Genomic DNA, 13725 nt, shown 5'->3' with positions numbered 1-13725 from the left:
TCAGTTCCTGACAATAGTGTTTCCATCTGCAGCCTGTGCTGCCAACACATAAGTCGAGGTAAGCCCAACACTCACCTAGGGACGACCGCCTTAAGAAGAAAGTGGGAGCAACACTATCAGAACCAACAATGCCACACTCCCGATGTTCCGCGTCCTGCCTCTTCTCCTTCCCCTCTCTCTTCCCATTTATCCTCCACTCCACCTTCCACCGTACCGTTGTTGCGTTCATCAGGCAAAAGGTAGGCTTCCGTGGCCCAAATGTTCGAATGTAAAAAAGTTGATGATGCTGGATAACCCTCTTGCCCAACGGCTGACAGCTGGCTTGTTGGAACTGCTAGCCTGCCAACTACTGCCATTTAAACTGGTGGACTCGGAGGCCTTTAGAAAATTTGTGGCCATTGGCACACCGCAATGGAAGGTTCCCGGAAGTAAATATTTCTCCCAGAAGGGCATCCCAGAGCTATATGGCAACTTTCAGCAGCAAGTGAATGTATCTCTGGCACACAGTGCCAAAATACATCTGACCACAGACATGTGGTCTAGAAAACATGGGCAGGGAAGGTACATAACTTTTACTGCTCACTTAGTGAACCTTCTGACCGCACCCATGTGGATTTCGTGTTACCGCGACGGATTGCATGCAGGTTTACCTCTTCTTCTCCTCATCCTACTCCATCCGCCGTCTCCTGCTCTGCTGACTCATCCTTTTTCCACAGCTACCGCCTCTTCCACTGCATTACCCAAGCTCCCCAGAACCTATTCGACATGCCAAGTTAGACGTTGCCCTGCTGTGCTGCGGCTGTTGTGTCTGGAAGCCAAGAGCCACACCGGTCCTGCACTGGCCCTTATTAAAATACATATTTTTTGTGGAAATGTTTGCCAATGATCCCCCTCTGGTATGTCAATGTCCATGTTATGGAACTATTTGTGCACTTCTAGTAAGTATTTAGTGGCTGCAAATATGACCTGAAGGTATTTCAGGTTTGCCTGCCATTAAAGTCAATAGAGCCCACCACAAATGCATGGTTCGCGAACATTTGATCACGAACCATCCCGACCAATCTTCGTCTATCACTACACTGTACTGTATATTGTGATAGATTCACAGATTATAAATCAGAGATGTCAAAGTTCATAGCCATTGGGGCTGACATGAAATTACACTGCTGGTTAGAAATTGAACCCCTCCAATTAACTTTCCTCATGAAAACAGGAAAACAACAAAAGGGTTGTTACAAATACTGACAGCCATAACAGTGCCTGCAATCATTAGTATTTATGTGCACATTTTAGGAATTAATGGAATTATTCAAAATTTTACTTGAAATATTTTAACAAGTATTAAGGCTGATTTCAGCCTGTGTTTGTGGGCGGGGCGTAGCTCCCTATATATTCCCTCCAATACCTTCCCACAGGCGGTGTGTCTCACTTACTTTGTAGGAAGAGCACATCTAGCCGGCCTCCAAGTTCACTTGTGTCTGGTGCGTCTCGCTGTTCGATGTACGTCCGGAGAGAAGTTCCTTCTCATCAAGTAAGTCCTGCTAACTTCGCATCGGCGCGGCCGGCAGCTGCGCTCTCTCATTCCGGCTTGCGGTCCACGGTGGAACGCATCGGCTTCCGCTGTCTCCCCAGCCACTTCCTGCTGAGCGCAGATCGGGCCGCTCGCTTACCCACCGGAGACGCCTGAAACTCGCCTCGCACAGCGTGAGCATAGCAGTGAGTCAGGAACAGGTGGCGCGCGCCTCACTGCCTCACTGCTGAACCTTTCCTCAACCACTTGCCAGACGCAGAGATCGGGTCACTCCCATCACGGCTGGCAAGGGCTGGCATCAGGCGTCTCAGCTGGTCCAGTCTACTGGCATCCTTAATGTACCTGGACAGTACAGGATTAGGCCATTCCTTGTATGTTACCTGGATCGTCCAGGCCACGTTATGTGTAATTATGTTACCTGGATCGTCCAGGCCCGGTTCAATGTTGTAGGTCACCTGGATCGTCCAGGCCATGGTCTATTGCTGTCGGTTACCTGGTTCGTCCAGGATTGGGCCATTGTTGTATGTTACCTGGATCGTCCAGGCCCGGTTCAATGTTGTATGTCACCTGGATCGTCCAGGCCATGGTCTGTTGCTATCGGTTACCTGGTTCGTCCAGGATTGGGCCATTGTTGTATGTTACCTGGATCGTCCAGGCCCCGTTATGTGTAAATACGTTACCTGGATCGTCCAGGCCCGGTTCAATGTTGTATGTCACCTGGATCGTCCAGGATTAGGCCATCGTCTGTACGTCTCCTGGATCGTCCAGGCTCAGTGCAATGCGGTACGTCACCGGACCGTCCAGGCCATGGCCTATTGCCATCGGTTGCCTAGATCGTCCGGGATTAGGCCATTGTCTGTACGTCACCTGGATCGTCCAGGCCCAGTGCGAGGTGGTACGTCACCTGGATTGGCCAGGCCATGGCCTATTGCTATCGGTTACCTGGATCATCCAGGATTAGGCCATTGTTGTATGTCACCTGGATCGTCCAGGCCATGGTCTATTGCTGTCGGTTACCTGGTTCGTCCAGGATTGGGCCATTGTTGTATGTTACCTGGATCGTCCAGGCCCGGTTCAATGTTGTATGTCACCTGGATCGTCCAGGCCATGGTCTGTTGCTATCGGTTACCTGGTTCGTCCAGGATTGGGCCATTGTTGTATGTTACCTGGATCGTCCAGGCCCCGTTATGTGTAAATACGTTACCTGGATCGTCCAGGCCCGGTTCAATGTTGTATGTCACCTGGATCGTCCAGGATTAGGCCATCGTCTGTACGTCTCCTGGATCGTCCAGGCTCAGTGCAATGCGGTACGTCACCGGACCGTCCAGGCCATGGCCTATTGCCATCGGTTGCCTAGATCGTCCGGGATTAGGCCATTGTCTGTACGTCACCTGGATCGTCCAGGCCCAGTGCGAGGTGGTACGTCACCTGGATTGGCCAGGCCATGGCCTATTGCTATCGGTTACCTGGATCATCCAGGATTAGGCCATTGTTGTATGTCACCTGGATCGTCCAGGCCCTGTCATGTGTAAATACGTTACCTGGATCGTCCAGGCCCGGTTCAATGTTGTATGTCACCTGGATCGTCCAGGATTAGGCCATCGTCTGTACGTCACCGGGATCGTCCAGGCCCAGTGCGTTGTGGTACGTCACCTGGATCGTCCAGACCATGGCCTATTGCTATCGGTTACCTGGATCGTCCAGGATCAGGCCATTGTTGTATGTCACCTGGATCGTCCAGGCCCTGTCATGTGTAAATACGTTACCTGGATCGTCCAGGCCCGGTTCAATATTGTATGTCACCTGGATCATCCAGGTTCAGGCCATTGTCAGTACGTCACCTGGATCGTCCAGGCCATGGCCTATCGCTATCAATTGCCTGGATCGTCCAGCCCCAAGCAATTGTTGTATGTTACCGGAATCATCCAGGCGCCCATCACGTGTGGCACGTTTCCTGGATCGTCCAGGCCCCAGTTCATTGTCGCCCGGCACATGGACCGCCAGACCAGTCCGTGGCACAGGTCTCGGGACCATTCAGGTTCGTTCAACGTGGTGTCACCTATATCGTTCAGTCTGGATCTGGCGTTCCTTGTTAACTAGTTCGTCCGGCCAAGATCGGCATGGTTACGTGGATCGTTAAGGTTCAGCTGTCTGATGGCAGGTCACGTCATTTTGTCCTTCTTGAGTTCCTAGGTCGTACCAGGCGTTGGGCAACATCCAGCTCCTTCAAGTTAGCCATTGCGGCTCCCATCTCATGTCACATCGGGGCTACCATACCCCGTCCGAGTCTGTCAAGGCCGGGCACGAGCCTTCCGGTCGTTCGTAGGGGTCTCGCGGTCCCCACTCTTCTCACAGCCACGTTTATTCAGTTTACAAAAATTTTCCCTCAGATTCCTAGGAGTGTCTCCAGCCGTCATAAAATCCAAAGTAGGCAAAAGTTCTGCAAGGTAAGATACACGCAACAAGATCCTAGCATTGGTAGGTTCTGTTCTTGTTTATTTCAGTCCATGTTTTCCTCACCTAGCTCTTATTGTTGACCTTTCTATCCGCGGCAATCCAGATCAATTCATTCTTCACAAGTTCGGTTCAGCCAAAGCGGATCCAAGATGTCCCAGTTGTCTGGTACAGAAGACAATGTGTCTTCCTTAGGCTCAGTAGTCTCAGGTCGCAGCAGCAACAGATCTCTCCGCAACTGGACCATTCCAAAGCTAATTGCTGAGCTAAACAGGAAAGGGATCCGGTATCCATCATCAGCCAGGAAAGCGGAACTTTATAGGATCCTGATGTCTGAGGCTGGGTCCTCCGAGGAACAATCTTCCTTGTCATCTATACAGCTGTCGCTTTCCCAGCTCCAAGCTTCCATCAACGGGTTAGTCAACTCAGTCTCGGACATCCAGTCCAGAGTTGAGGTCCTGGAAGTCCAGCCTTCAACGTCCGGCCAAAGCCAGGCCACCGTATCAACTCCGGCCGCCCTACAGTCTCTCCAAGGTATTAATATTCCTACCCCCCAAATTGTCCCATCCCACTTCCTACCAGAAAGTCTCAAAAAAGATATAGTGGCAGGCAAGGACATAAACCTAGCTTCCATCCTCATTGCATCCCATGATGTTGCAGAGAACCGCGTGATCAACTGTGGGGACGTATCAATAGTCATGAAAGCCAAAGATGCACGTCTCAGTAGGAAGCTGTCCATCCCGGAATTTGTCCTGGCCTTCAGTGTTTATAGGGATGTGGTCTGCTCAGCCCAGCCTGACAGAAGGGAGGAATTGGATAGATACCTTTACCGGGTCACCGACCTGGGCCAGAAATATGGTGGATCAGCATTCTACGATTATCACCGGTCCTTCTCCGCCAAAGCAGCAGCAGCGCTCTCCCAGTTCCAGTTTGTCACCAATTGGGCGGAGATGGATACTGAGCTATTCTGCCGGCACTTCGCGGGGCTCAGGGCCCCCACCTGCTCAAACTGCCAGTCTATATTTCATACAACGGATTGGTGCCCAAACTACAGTCTTAACACGCCACAAGGTCCATGGCCCGGCCCCTCCGGCAGTCAGGGCAATTCCAGTTCAGTGGACAAATTAGGCCGGCCCATAGTTTACCTCGGCAAAAGCCAGTTGTGCAACAACTTTAATCTGGGGAGCTGTGCCTTCAACGCATGTCGGGCTTTGCACATCTGCTCGTTGTGTTTCAGAGCTCATCCTCGCTCCTCGTGCCCTAGGAAAACCTCACAACAACCATGACTAACCGACATCAATGTCGAACTACTGTCGATTCTCCTAGCCGACCACCCTGATCGAGCATTCACTGAATCCCTGATATCCGGTTTCCGCCAAGGGTTTCACACAGGGTTAATTTCTCTTCCCCAAAGTAACTGGGAGGGTCCTAACCTAATGTCAGCCAGTCAGGATCCAGAGGCAGTTAACACATTGATCCTAGCAGAGGTCGCCAAAGGTTTCTTGCTAGGCCCCTTCTCCGACGTTCCCTTTCAACACTGGCGCATCAATCCCATCGGTATTGTATCAAAACAGTCATCTAATAAAAAACGTCTGATCTATGATTTGTCTGCTCCACATGCTTCGTCCACTCCTAGCCTGAATTCTCTGATCCCTTCAGACGAATTCTCAATGAGATACTCTTCCATTGATCAAGCAATCCAGCTCATTTTGCTCTCAGGCAAGGGTTCTTGGCTCACCAAAGCGGATATAGCTGACGCCTTTAAGCTACTGCCCATTCAGCCACAGCTCTGGGGTTTTTATGGCATCAGATGGTCCAATAAGTTTTATTTTGCCAACCGTCTCACGTTCGGTTGCAAAAGCAGTCCTTGGCTTTTTGATCAGCTAGCTCAAGCTCTTCACTGGATATTGGTTCACCACGGGGGTTTGCCAATGGTCATCCATTACTTGGATGACTTCTTGATTATTGAGAAACAGCGTCCCCTCCCAACCGCATTAAACACTCTGAAGGAGTTATTTAGTCAGTTACAGGTCCCGTTAGCTCAGAACAAAACAGAAGGGCCAGCTCCACAAGTCACCTTTCTGGGCATTATCTTGGACACAGTCCGCATGGAGGCCAGGCTCCCTTCTGAGAAATTAATCAAGATTCGGTCAGCCATGAATAGAGCGGTGCTAAGCAACTCCATCACCAAAACCGAACTCCAGTCTCTTTTAGGGATGCTTAATTTTGCGACCAGGGTCATGCCGCAAGGGAAAGCATTCATGTCAAGGATGCTGCAACTCCTCCCCGAAGCTCAGGATCAGGACAGCTCCATTTTTTTAGATAGTCACGCCAGAGCAGATCTATCCATGTGGAATTCCTTTTTGTCAAACTGGAACGGCATTTCTTTATTCATCCCTCCCCGAACCTCACGCTCGCCCATCATTTTTTCGGACGCAGCAGGGTCAGTTGGGTTCGCTGCTATCTTTGGCAATCATTGGTTCGCGGGCAGATGGCCCCCAGAAATAAGATCCGATATAGAAGCATTAAAATCATCCCCCCTCATTGAACTATATCCCATAGTGGCAGCGGCCCAAGTTTGGGGTGACCAGTGGGCCAATTCCTCCGTCCTTTTTGTCACGGATAGCCAGGCGTTAGTTGACATCCTGGACAAACAAAGGGCTAAGTCTCCAAAAATCATGTCACTGTTACGCAGGTTAGTTTGGCTGTCCCTTTCCTTCAACTTTCGTTTTTCAGGGGAACATATTCAGGGGCTTAGTAACACAGCAGCAGATGCACTGTCTAGATCAAAATTTTCGTTTTTTTTTTCAGGAGATGCCCGACGCAGATCCCACGGGTGCTTCAATCCCATCGCACAACACTCTAACGATGGACTAGAGTCACTCATCTCGACAGCGAAAAGCCTCATAAACCAGTCGCTAGCCCCAAACACGGCCAGGAATTATAGAGCCGGATTGAAAGCCTTCGACAGGTTCAGACGCCTTCACCCCCAGGGCGCCCATGACGAAACGTTGTACTTACTGGCGTTCATAGCTTTCTGTCATTCCCAACTCAATCTCTCACATAGTTCCATCAAGTTATATCTAGCAGGCCTTCAACACCACTTCATGCTCAGTAATCCGGGTCGTTCCTCCATATTTTCGAACCAGGCCATCAAGGCGGCCCTCAGGGGAATCCAAAAAACCGTCAAACAAACTCCCCCCCGCAGACAACCGGTGTCTCCCGAGCTATTCAGGGATCTGTCCTCTGCGTTAGATGGTCATCCTTTTGGGCCCTTTTCCAGCATGATAATACAAGCGGCCATGTTTTTAAGCTTCTATGGCTTTCTCCGGCCAGGGGAATTTACCGGCAGCCCTCCGGGGCAAGGCTGCCTCCGCAAAGACCAGTTGGCGTGGCACAACGACCATTTCATACTCAGCCTACCTCTAACCAAAACAAACCAGACAGAGCCACCCTCGGAGGTTAAATATTTCCCCACTCATAGTAAATGGTGCCCAGTCCGTATCCTAAATAAACTGCTGTCACAGTTACAGTCAACTCCTCCTAATAGTCCTCTCCTCCCCTTTAATGGCAAGCCCCTCTCATCCGTCCAATTCACGTCCCACATACGTTCCCTAGCGGCAGGCCTCGGATATGATCCAAGTACCATCTCGGGTCATTCGTTCCGTATAGGGGCGGCTTCATCTGCGTCACAACACCAGGTCCCTGCCCATGTCATCCGTTCCATGGGGCGTTGGCGGTCATCATGCTTCAACAGATATATTCCGAACCCACACAGGGAGATATCTCAGGCTTTTCAGTCATTGGCGTTATAGTACATAAACTGGAAGCATACGAATAAACAGGTTCTCACCAATGGAGTGTACTTGTCTTTTTGCCCTCTTCAGGCCTACCCACGCACATGGCTCCCGGCACAACTCAGCCATAGGTCAGGTTTGGCATGCCTTACCCACGTCTAGTACGTTTTAGCCCTGCCCATAAGTATTAAGGCTGATTTCAGCCTGTGTTTGTGGGCGGGGCGTAGCTCCCTATATATTCCCTCCAATACCTTCCCACAGGCGGTGTGTCTCACTTACCCCTCCCTCCCTCCCTTTTTTCACACACTCCAACAGGGTACGCCCTCTTCAGGCCTACCCACGCACATGGCTCCTGGCACAACTCAGCCATAGGTCAGGTTTGGCATGCCTTACCCACGTCTAGTACGTTTTAGCCCTGCCCATAAATATATGTTTTATTGTCCCATTAAAAAGCGATTATATGTGGTGCTTAGTGAATCGGTGCAACATTACTGAGTGACAGTAGACATGTTTGGGAAGTTTGTAGAAAAATGTATTTGTTTTATGTCATTATTTACATTATATCACTTTTATTCATCTTAATTACTGCATTGTCTCACGCCCTATGCTATCTTCTACTCATAAGACCTTTTGTTCTCCTGAACTGAAACTTGTAAAGATGTACACATCAGAACTAGACTCTGCATAGTGGAACATAAGATGCTGTATGTTGCTAGATGTGTCCATGAGATATGCTTCCTGGATAAAATATCTCTTTAATATAGCATGTATTTGGAATATGTCATTATTTTAAGCTTCTGTGAGCTATTGTATATATGAGTAGATACACAGATGTACAACATTGGCCCATAGAAGACTTTTGGGTAAAAGACATTACAGGTCCATACAACAAATAAAATATATTATTAGTTGTTGATAATAGTTATTTGCTGTTAAAAGGCAGCAATTCAGCACTGATTGTAAAATACCACTATCTTAACTGTAAATTAAGAACATATTAAGGAGTAAAATATATATGGTGACTGGATCCCAAAATGGAAACTATATTAAAAAGTTGCTCCACCCAGTGCACATAAATCCTCCACATAATCTCTTTTTACCACTAACACCTCTGAATGGTTATATAATCCTTTTTATGGTTCTGACCTTTAACATAATATGTATAATTAAAGGAAATTTCAAACCAAAATATTTTTGCTGTTGCTTGGTGTTAAAAAATCTTTTGCTGAAGGATCCAGTGAGATATAGCGGGCAGTAGAAGGGAGGAGTACACATTTGAGATATCAGATACACTTAATAATTATTTAAAATAAATATAAATGTCATTTGGATACAAATATAATTTTGTTGAAATAAATTTCACAATGTCAATTTAAAAAAAATATATATATGTAGATTGTAACACAATGATTATGTGAGTTTTTACTTTGCTCCGACAGCCACTTTACATGACCCCACTGACATTATTTCACAAATTTTAATGATCCATAACCAAAACATTGGCTAAAGATGCACAGACCTCACATGTTGAAAAGTTTTTAGTATTATTTCTATTTGCTTGATCACGTTATGGTCTGCTAAGTAAACATATGTAGACCATCATTGACACTACACATTTAGCCCTAATGTGTAAAACAGGAGCGAAAAGAGGATGTTTTCTCATAAATTTTGTCTACTGACTGGGGGATAACAAACACATCTATTTGTATGGATTATATGTGATCACACTAAATGGTAGCCTAATATTATAAATAGTGATGAGTGAAGTTTTCAAAAATTTGATTAAGCTGCTTTGCCAAACTTCATCAAGAAATTTGGATTTGTTCCGAATTACTTCATAACGAATCACATTCCACTGTATGTAGTGTGCGCAATGACAGGGAACAGGAATCGTGCCACCCCCATCCTCCTCATTGAACACCTCAGATGCCGTGTTCAAGGCTGATTGCGGCATCTGAGAAGCACATTGAGCCCTTTCAGGGGTTAATCAAGGGTTAAATAAATATTTGATTGCAGAGAGGTTGTTGCTCCTCCAGTGATGTTCACCCATAAAAGATGTGGGTGATATAGCATAGGGTGAGTAGCCATTGTAGATGTGTGGCGTCCCCCATCCGATGTGGCATCATAGCTTTTGGGTGAATATCACTAAAGGTACGACCTTACACCCCCTCAGGATGACTATTCTAGGATTGGACTATCCCATATAGACGTTGCATTAGCCCTATGTCCCATGATGAGTTTTGGGCTATATAAATAAATGAAACGCGTAGGATCAACATTTTTCTTTTTATCTGAGCACCTGTGAGTAGGTTTCTTTAGCACCCTTTAATCAGTACGGATAGGGGTCTATCTCTTCACTGTCCTCTGATACACCATACACTATCAAATAGATGATTAAGGGGCAACGTGTTTGAGGATTGAAGTGCCAAGAACTTTGGATTTGTGGCGATTAAAATTTTTTGTTAATTCTATTCGCTCAACTCTTATAACATGTTGTCTTCACACTCATTGCAGTACAACCTATTAAACCAACAAATTGTTGGTAAGATGTATGACATCATATAGAAACCCAAAATGAAATCCCGTAGGGACACACATACATACACAAAATATGAAGCTTTATTAAATAATCAAATACAAATAATTACAAGAACACATGATAAAAGGACAATGATCTAAAAATGTAAAACAGCAATACAGGTAGTGTTGCGAATGGTCGCTCACATGCTGACCGGCATGGTATAAGTTACCAACATCCAAAATAAACTTGGCAAAAAACCATTACAGCAGTGCCAGAAAAAAATATATGTGTACCAATAGTGCCCTGGAAGCCTATCTAATATTCCTAAGTGCCATGTATGTAGGCAGTCCACACAAGGTCCACATTGGTCTATCAATAGGTGCCCCAGGTTTTTAATCAATTTCTGGATATATAATGTGGGTGAGTGTTCAAACAGATACGCCCCTTGAGAAAGCGGAGCGAAACGTACGTCGGGGTGCGCTCACAGATGACCGGAGGTTGGATCCCTGTATTGTACCATTGCCCAGGTATTTTCTGCTCTTTTTTCTCCTTTAGTTGCCTGTTGTCTGTATACCCACTATTGGTTGCCTGCAGGGACCTTGTGTGGACTGCCTACATACATGGCACTTAGGAATATTAGATAGGCTTCCAGGGCACTATTGGTACACATATATTTTTTTCTGGCACTGCTGTAATGGTTTTTTGCCAAGTTTATTTTGGATGTTGGTAACTTATACCATGCCGGTCAGCTTGTGAGCGACCATTCGCAACACTACCTGTATTGCTGCTTTACATTTTTAGATCATTGTCCTTTATCATGTGTTCTTGTAATTATTTGCATTTAATTATTTAATAAAGCTTCATATTTTGTGTATGTATGTGTGTCCCTACGGGATTCCTTTTTGGGTTTCACTCAAAATTAATGAAAACTGAACTGTGAGATGAATTACCGTATATAGCAGAGGTGATATTTCTGCAAAGATAGCAAGTGTTGTCACATTTCCTACCACAGAAAGCTGACAGGTAAGGCAAGGTGTAGTCACACATTTCAGATTTGATTAGACTGGTTTACTTTATTATTATTCTCTAATAATTATAATAAAATCTGCTCTGTTAACTTCCCCCCTCACAGCATTTTTGGGGGATGGCCACCATGCACATAGACCCCATACCCAATGTGTTCTTTGTTAGCAAACACTGATGTCCTTGTAGCTACCGTCCACAAAAGCTGCTATCAGGAATCACAGTAAAAACACCTTCAATACTCACTGAGAGATAACTTTTTGTTCCTGAAATATATTAGAATGAACTGTATTGCTTTTAAGAAAATGATTTATTTTTTTTTGAAAAATAACTGTTTTGGATTAAAACATTGTCATATGAGATCCATACAACTTAGTAATATATTTTGACAAGCATGAAGAGGCCCAGAGAATCTGGAGTTTACTTGCTCTAATTCTGCCATATTCATTTACCGTAGATAGTTAACAGAAAGAAAACTCTGTCATTTATGTCAAAGACGTTTGCTGGCCAAGATATACCTGGCTCCTTATGGATTAACATTATGATTTCATAATGCAAACTAGGTTGAAACCATTTTAATTGCTGAAACTACTCAAATGGTGTCTACCTGTTGAAGTAAAGATGACATATATGCTACATTCTTTGTATATAGATCGAAAAGTAGCTGGAAATAAAGGGGTTTATGGGTTTATTTAAAAAAATACTTAATCATTGTATAATGAAAAGTTGTGCAGATTTAACTTTCCTGACAATTTCAAAATGCCTACCTATTGTTGGTCAATGAAAATATGGCACAATGTTTTGGTGGATTCCACTATCAGAGAATTATAGAGGTACAGTGGAGACCATATGTAACTCTATACATATGGTCTCCATTGTACCTCTATAATGGGAGGGCCTTTAGACTCTGTTCAAATGCGCATAAGCTGTTAGGTCACCTACACACGTAGCAGAATATGTGCGTAGTACAGTACCAGCACAGTGTATGAGATCACAAATATCATGTACACTTTGCTGATTGTTTCCATATAGAAAATTACCTGCCGTGTTAATTTCCAAATCCACAGCATGACAATCATGTCTGTGGTTTTATCTACAGATGTCACCCTTTTCCAGGGTGAGATATGTTGCAAAACCTCATCTAATCCGATTCAAAATACGGAATTGGAAATTGTGGATTTTGGTGCACATATGTTGCAAAAACGCACATAATTACGCAAAGAAATTCATGTGGATCTTACGTGTGTTCACCCGAGGCTTTATAGAATATAGATTCTTGGACAGAGGGTTGATTTATTATGTACCTTATGGGGAGTTTTCCTGTGCGGGCTGATTGCCTTTCATGTGCAGTGGGATGATGTTCCATCTCTTTACACATTGCTTCTTGTCTTGACAGTCCTTGGGAGTCCCTGTGCTGTTTAGGAGTCCCTTGCTGACTCCGTATATAGAGTCATCCCTGGGGGTATCCTCAAACACTGTCAGCACTGTGTTCTGACAGTGTATGGGGATACCTCTGTAAATTTTAAATTAATTCTCTACTTTTAAATTCTTACTATTGGGTTTCAAACTCACAACTTGTGATGAGCAGCATAGGCAATATTCATTTTAATCATATTTCGTGAATTTTTCGCAATAAAATAGCATATTTCAGAATTAGTGATCTCCAATTATTATTTACACGATTGCACAAATCAGCACTGATGATGCGCATATTTTTTGTGCAATACACGCAAATTCCCAATTTATCAGGTCTGAGTAGATATTACTGATTTGTGCACTAAGTATTGTTGTGACATCACAGCACTATATATGTAGCATGTATGTATGGACAGCAGAGAAACAGTAATTCCTATCACACTACCTAACACCCTGCACTGGAACCTATCAGCTACACTATATCACTAACTAACCTACACTGACTATCTCTCACTAACTATCTGTATTAAATATATGAGCTAACTACCTAATGTAATTGGATAAGGAATAGGATCCAGATGAAAGCACAAAGCACAGCAATGTCACTGCTCTCTCTCTCAGAACTGCAAAAAAACCTACAGAAAATGGCTGCTGGGGAGGTTCTTATATAGTAAAGGGTAGGCAACTTTCCTATTGGTTGCTAGGGATTTTGCTAAGCTCTGACAAAGATATTGAAGCCTTCTCATTGGCCCACAAGCAAGCAGGGAGGTTACTGATGAAAAAAAAATCTAGAATATTCGTAATTACAAATATAGAGTACTATATTTTACATTTTCGCGAATTCTCGAAGTGCCAATATTAGTAATAAAAATTTGCGATTAGAATATTTGCGATCAACACTACTCACAACATTCTGCATGGGGGACTGACACCTTACCACTGTGATCTAGGTCACACTGTTACCAATGGAGGCAATGTATCTA

At 45.0% G+C, this 13725-nt stretch overlaps 1 protein-coding gene across 1 annotated transcript; it reads left to right on the top strand.

The window, feature by feature from the left end:
* Window positions 1-2603: 2603 nt before the first annotated feature.
* Window positions 2604-6583, top strand: LOC122925402. Its single transcript, XM_044276764.1, has 2 exons — window positions 2604-2663; window positions 3570-6583. The coding sequence occupies exon 2, from the start codon at window positions 4138-4140 to the stop codon at window positions 5269-5271; it is 1134 nt and encodes a 377-aa protein (XP_044132699.1). The 5' UTR covers window positions 2604-2663; window positions 3570-4137; the 3' UTR covers window positions 5272-6583.
* Window positions 6584-13725: the final 7142 nt, after the last annotated feature.

Source organism: Bufo gargarizans, chromosome 2 (assembly GCF_014858855.1).
Source record: "Bufo gargarizans isolate SCDJY-AF-19 chromosome 2, ASM1485885v1, whole genome shotgun sequence".
Classification (NCBI taxonomy): Eukaryota; Metazoa; Chordata; class Amphibia; order Anura; family Bufonidae; genus Bufo; species Bufo gargarizans.
The sequence above is the reverse complement of the archived record's forward strand: the minus strand, read 5'-3'. Positions and strand labels throughout refer to the sequence as shown.

What these genes read in the sequence shown, in the direction of transcription:
- LOC122925402 (XM_044276764.1), top strand. Translation starts at nt 4,138, where the DNA reads ATGTCCCAGTTGTCTGGTACAGAAGACAATGTGTCTTCCTTAGGCTCA.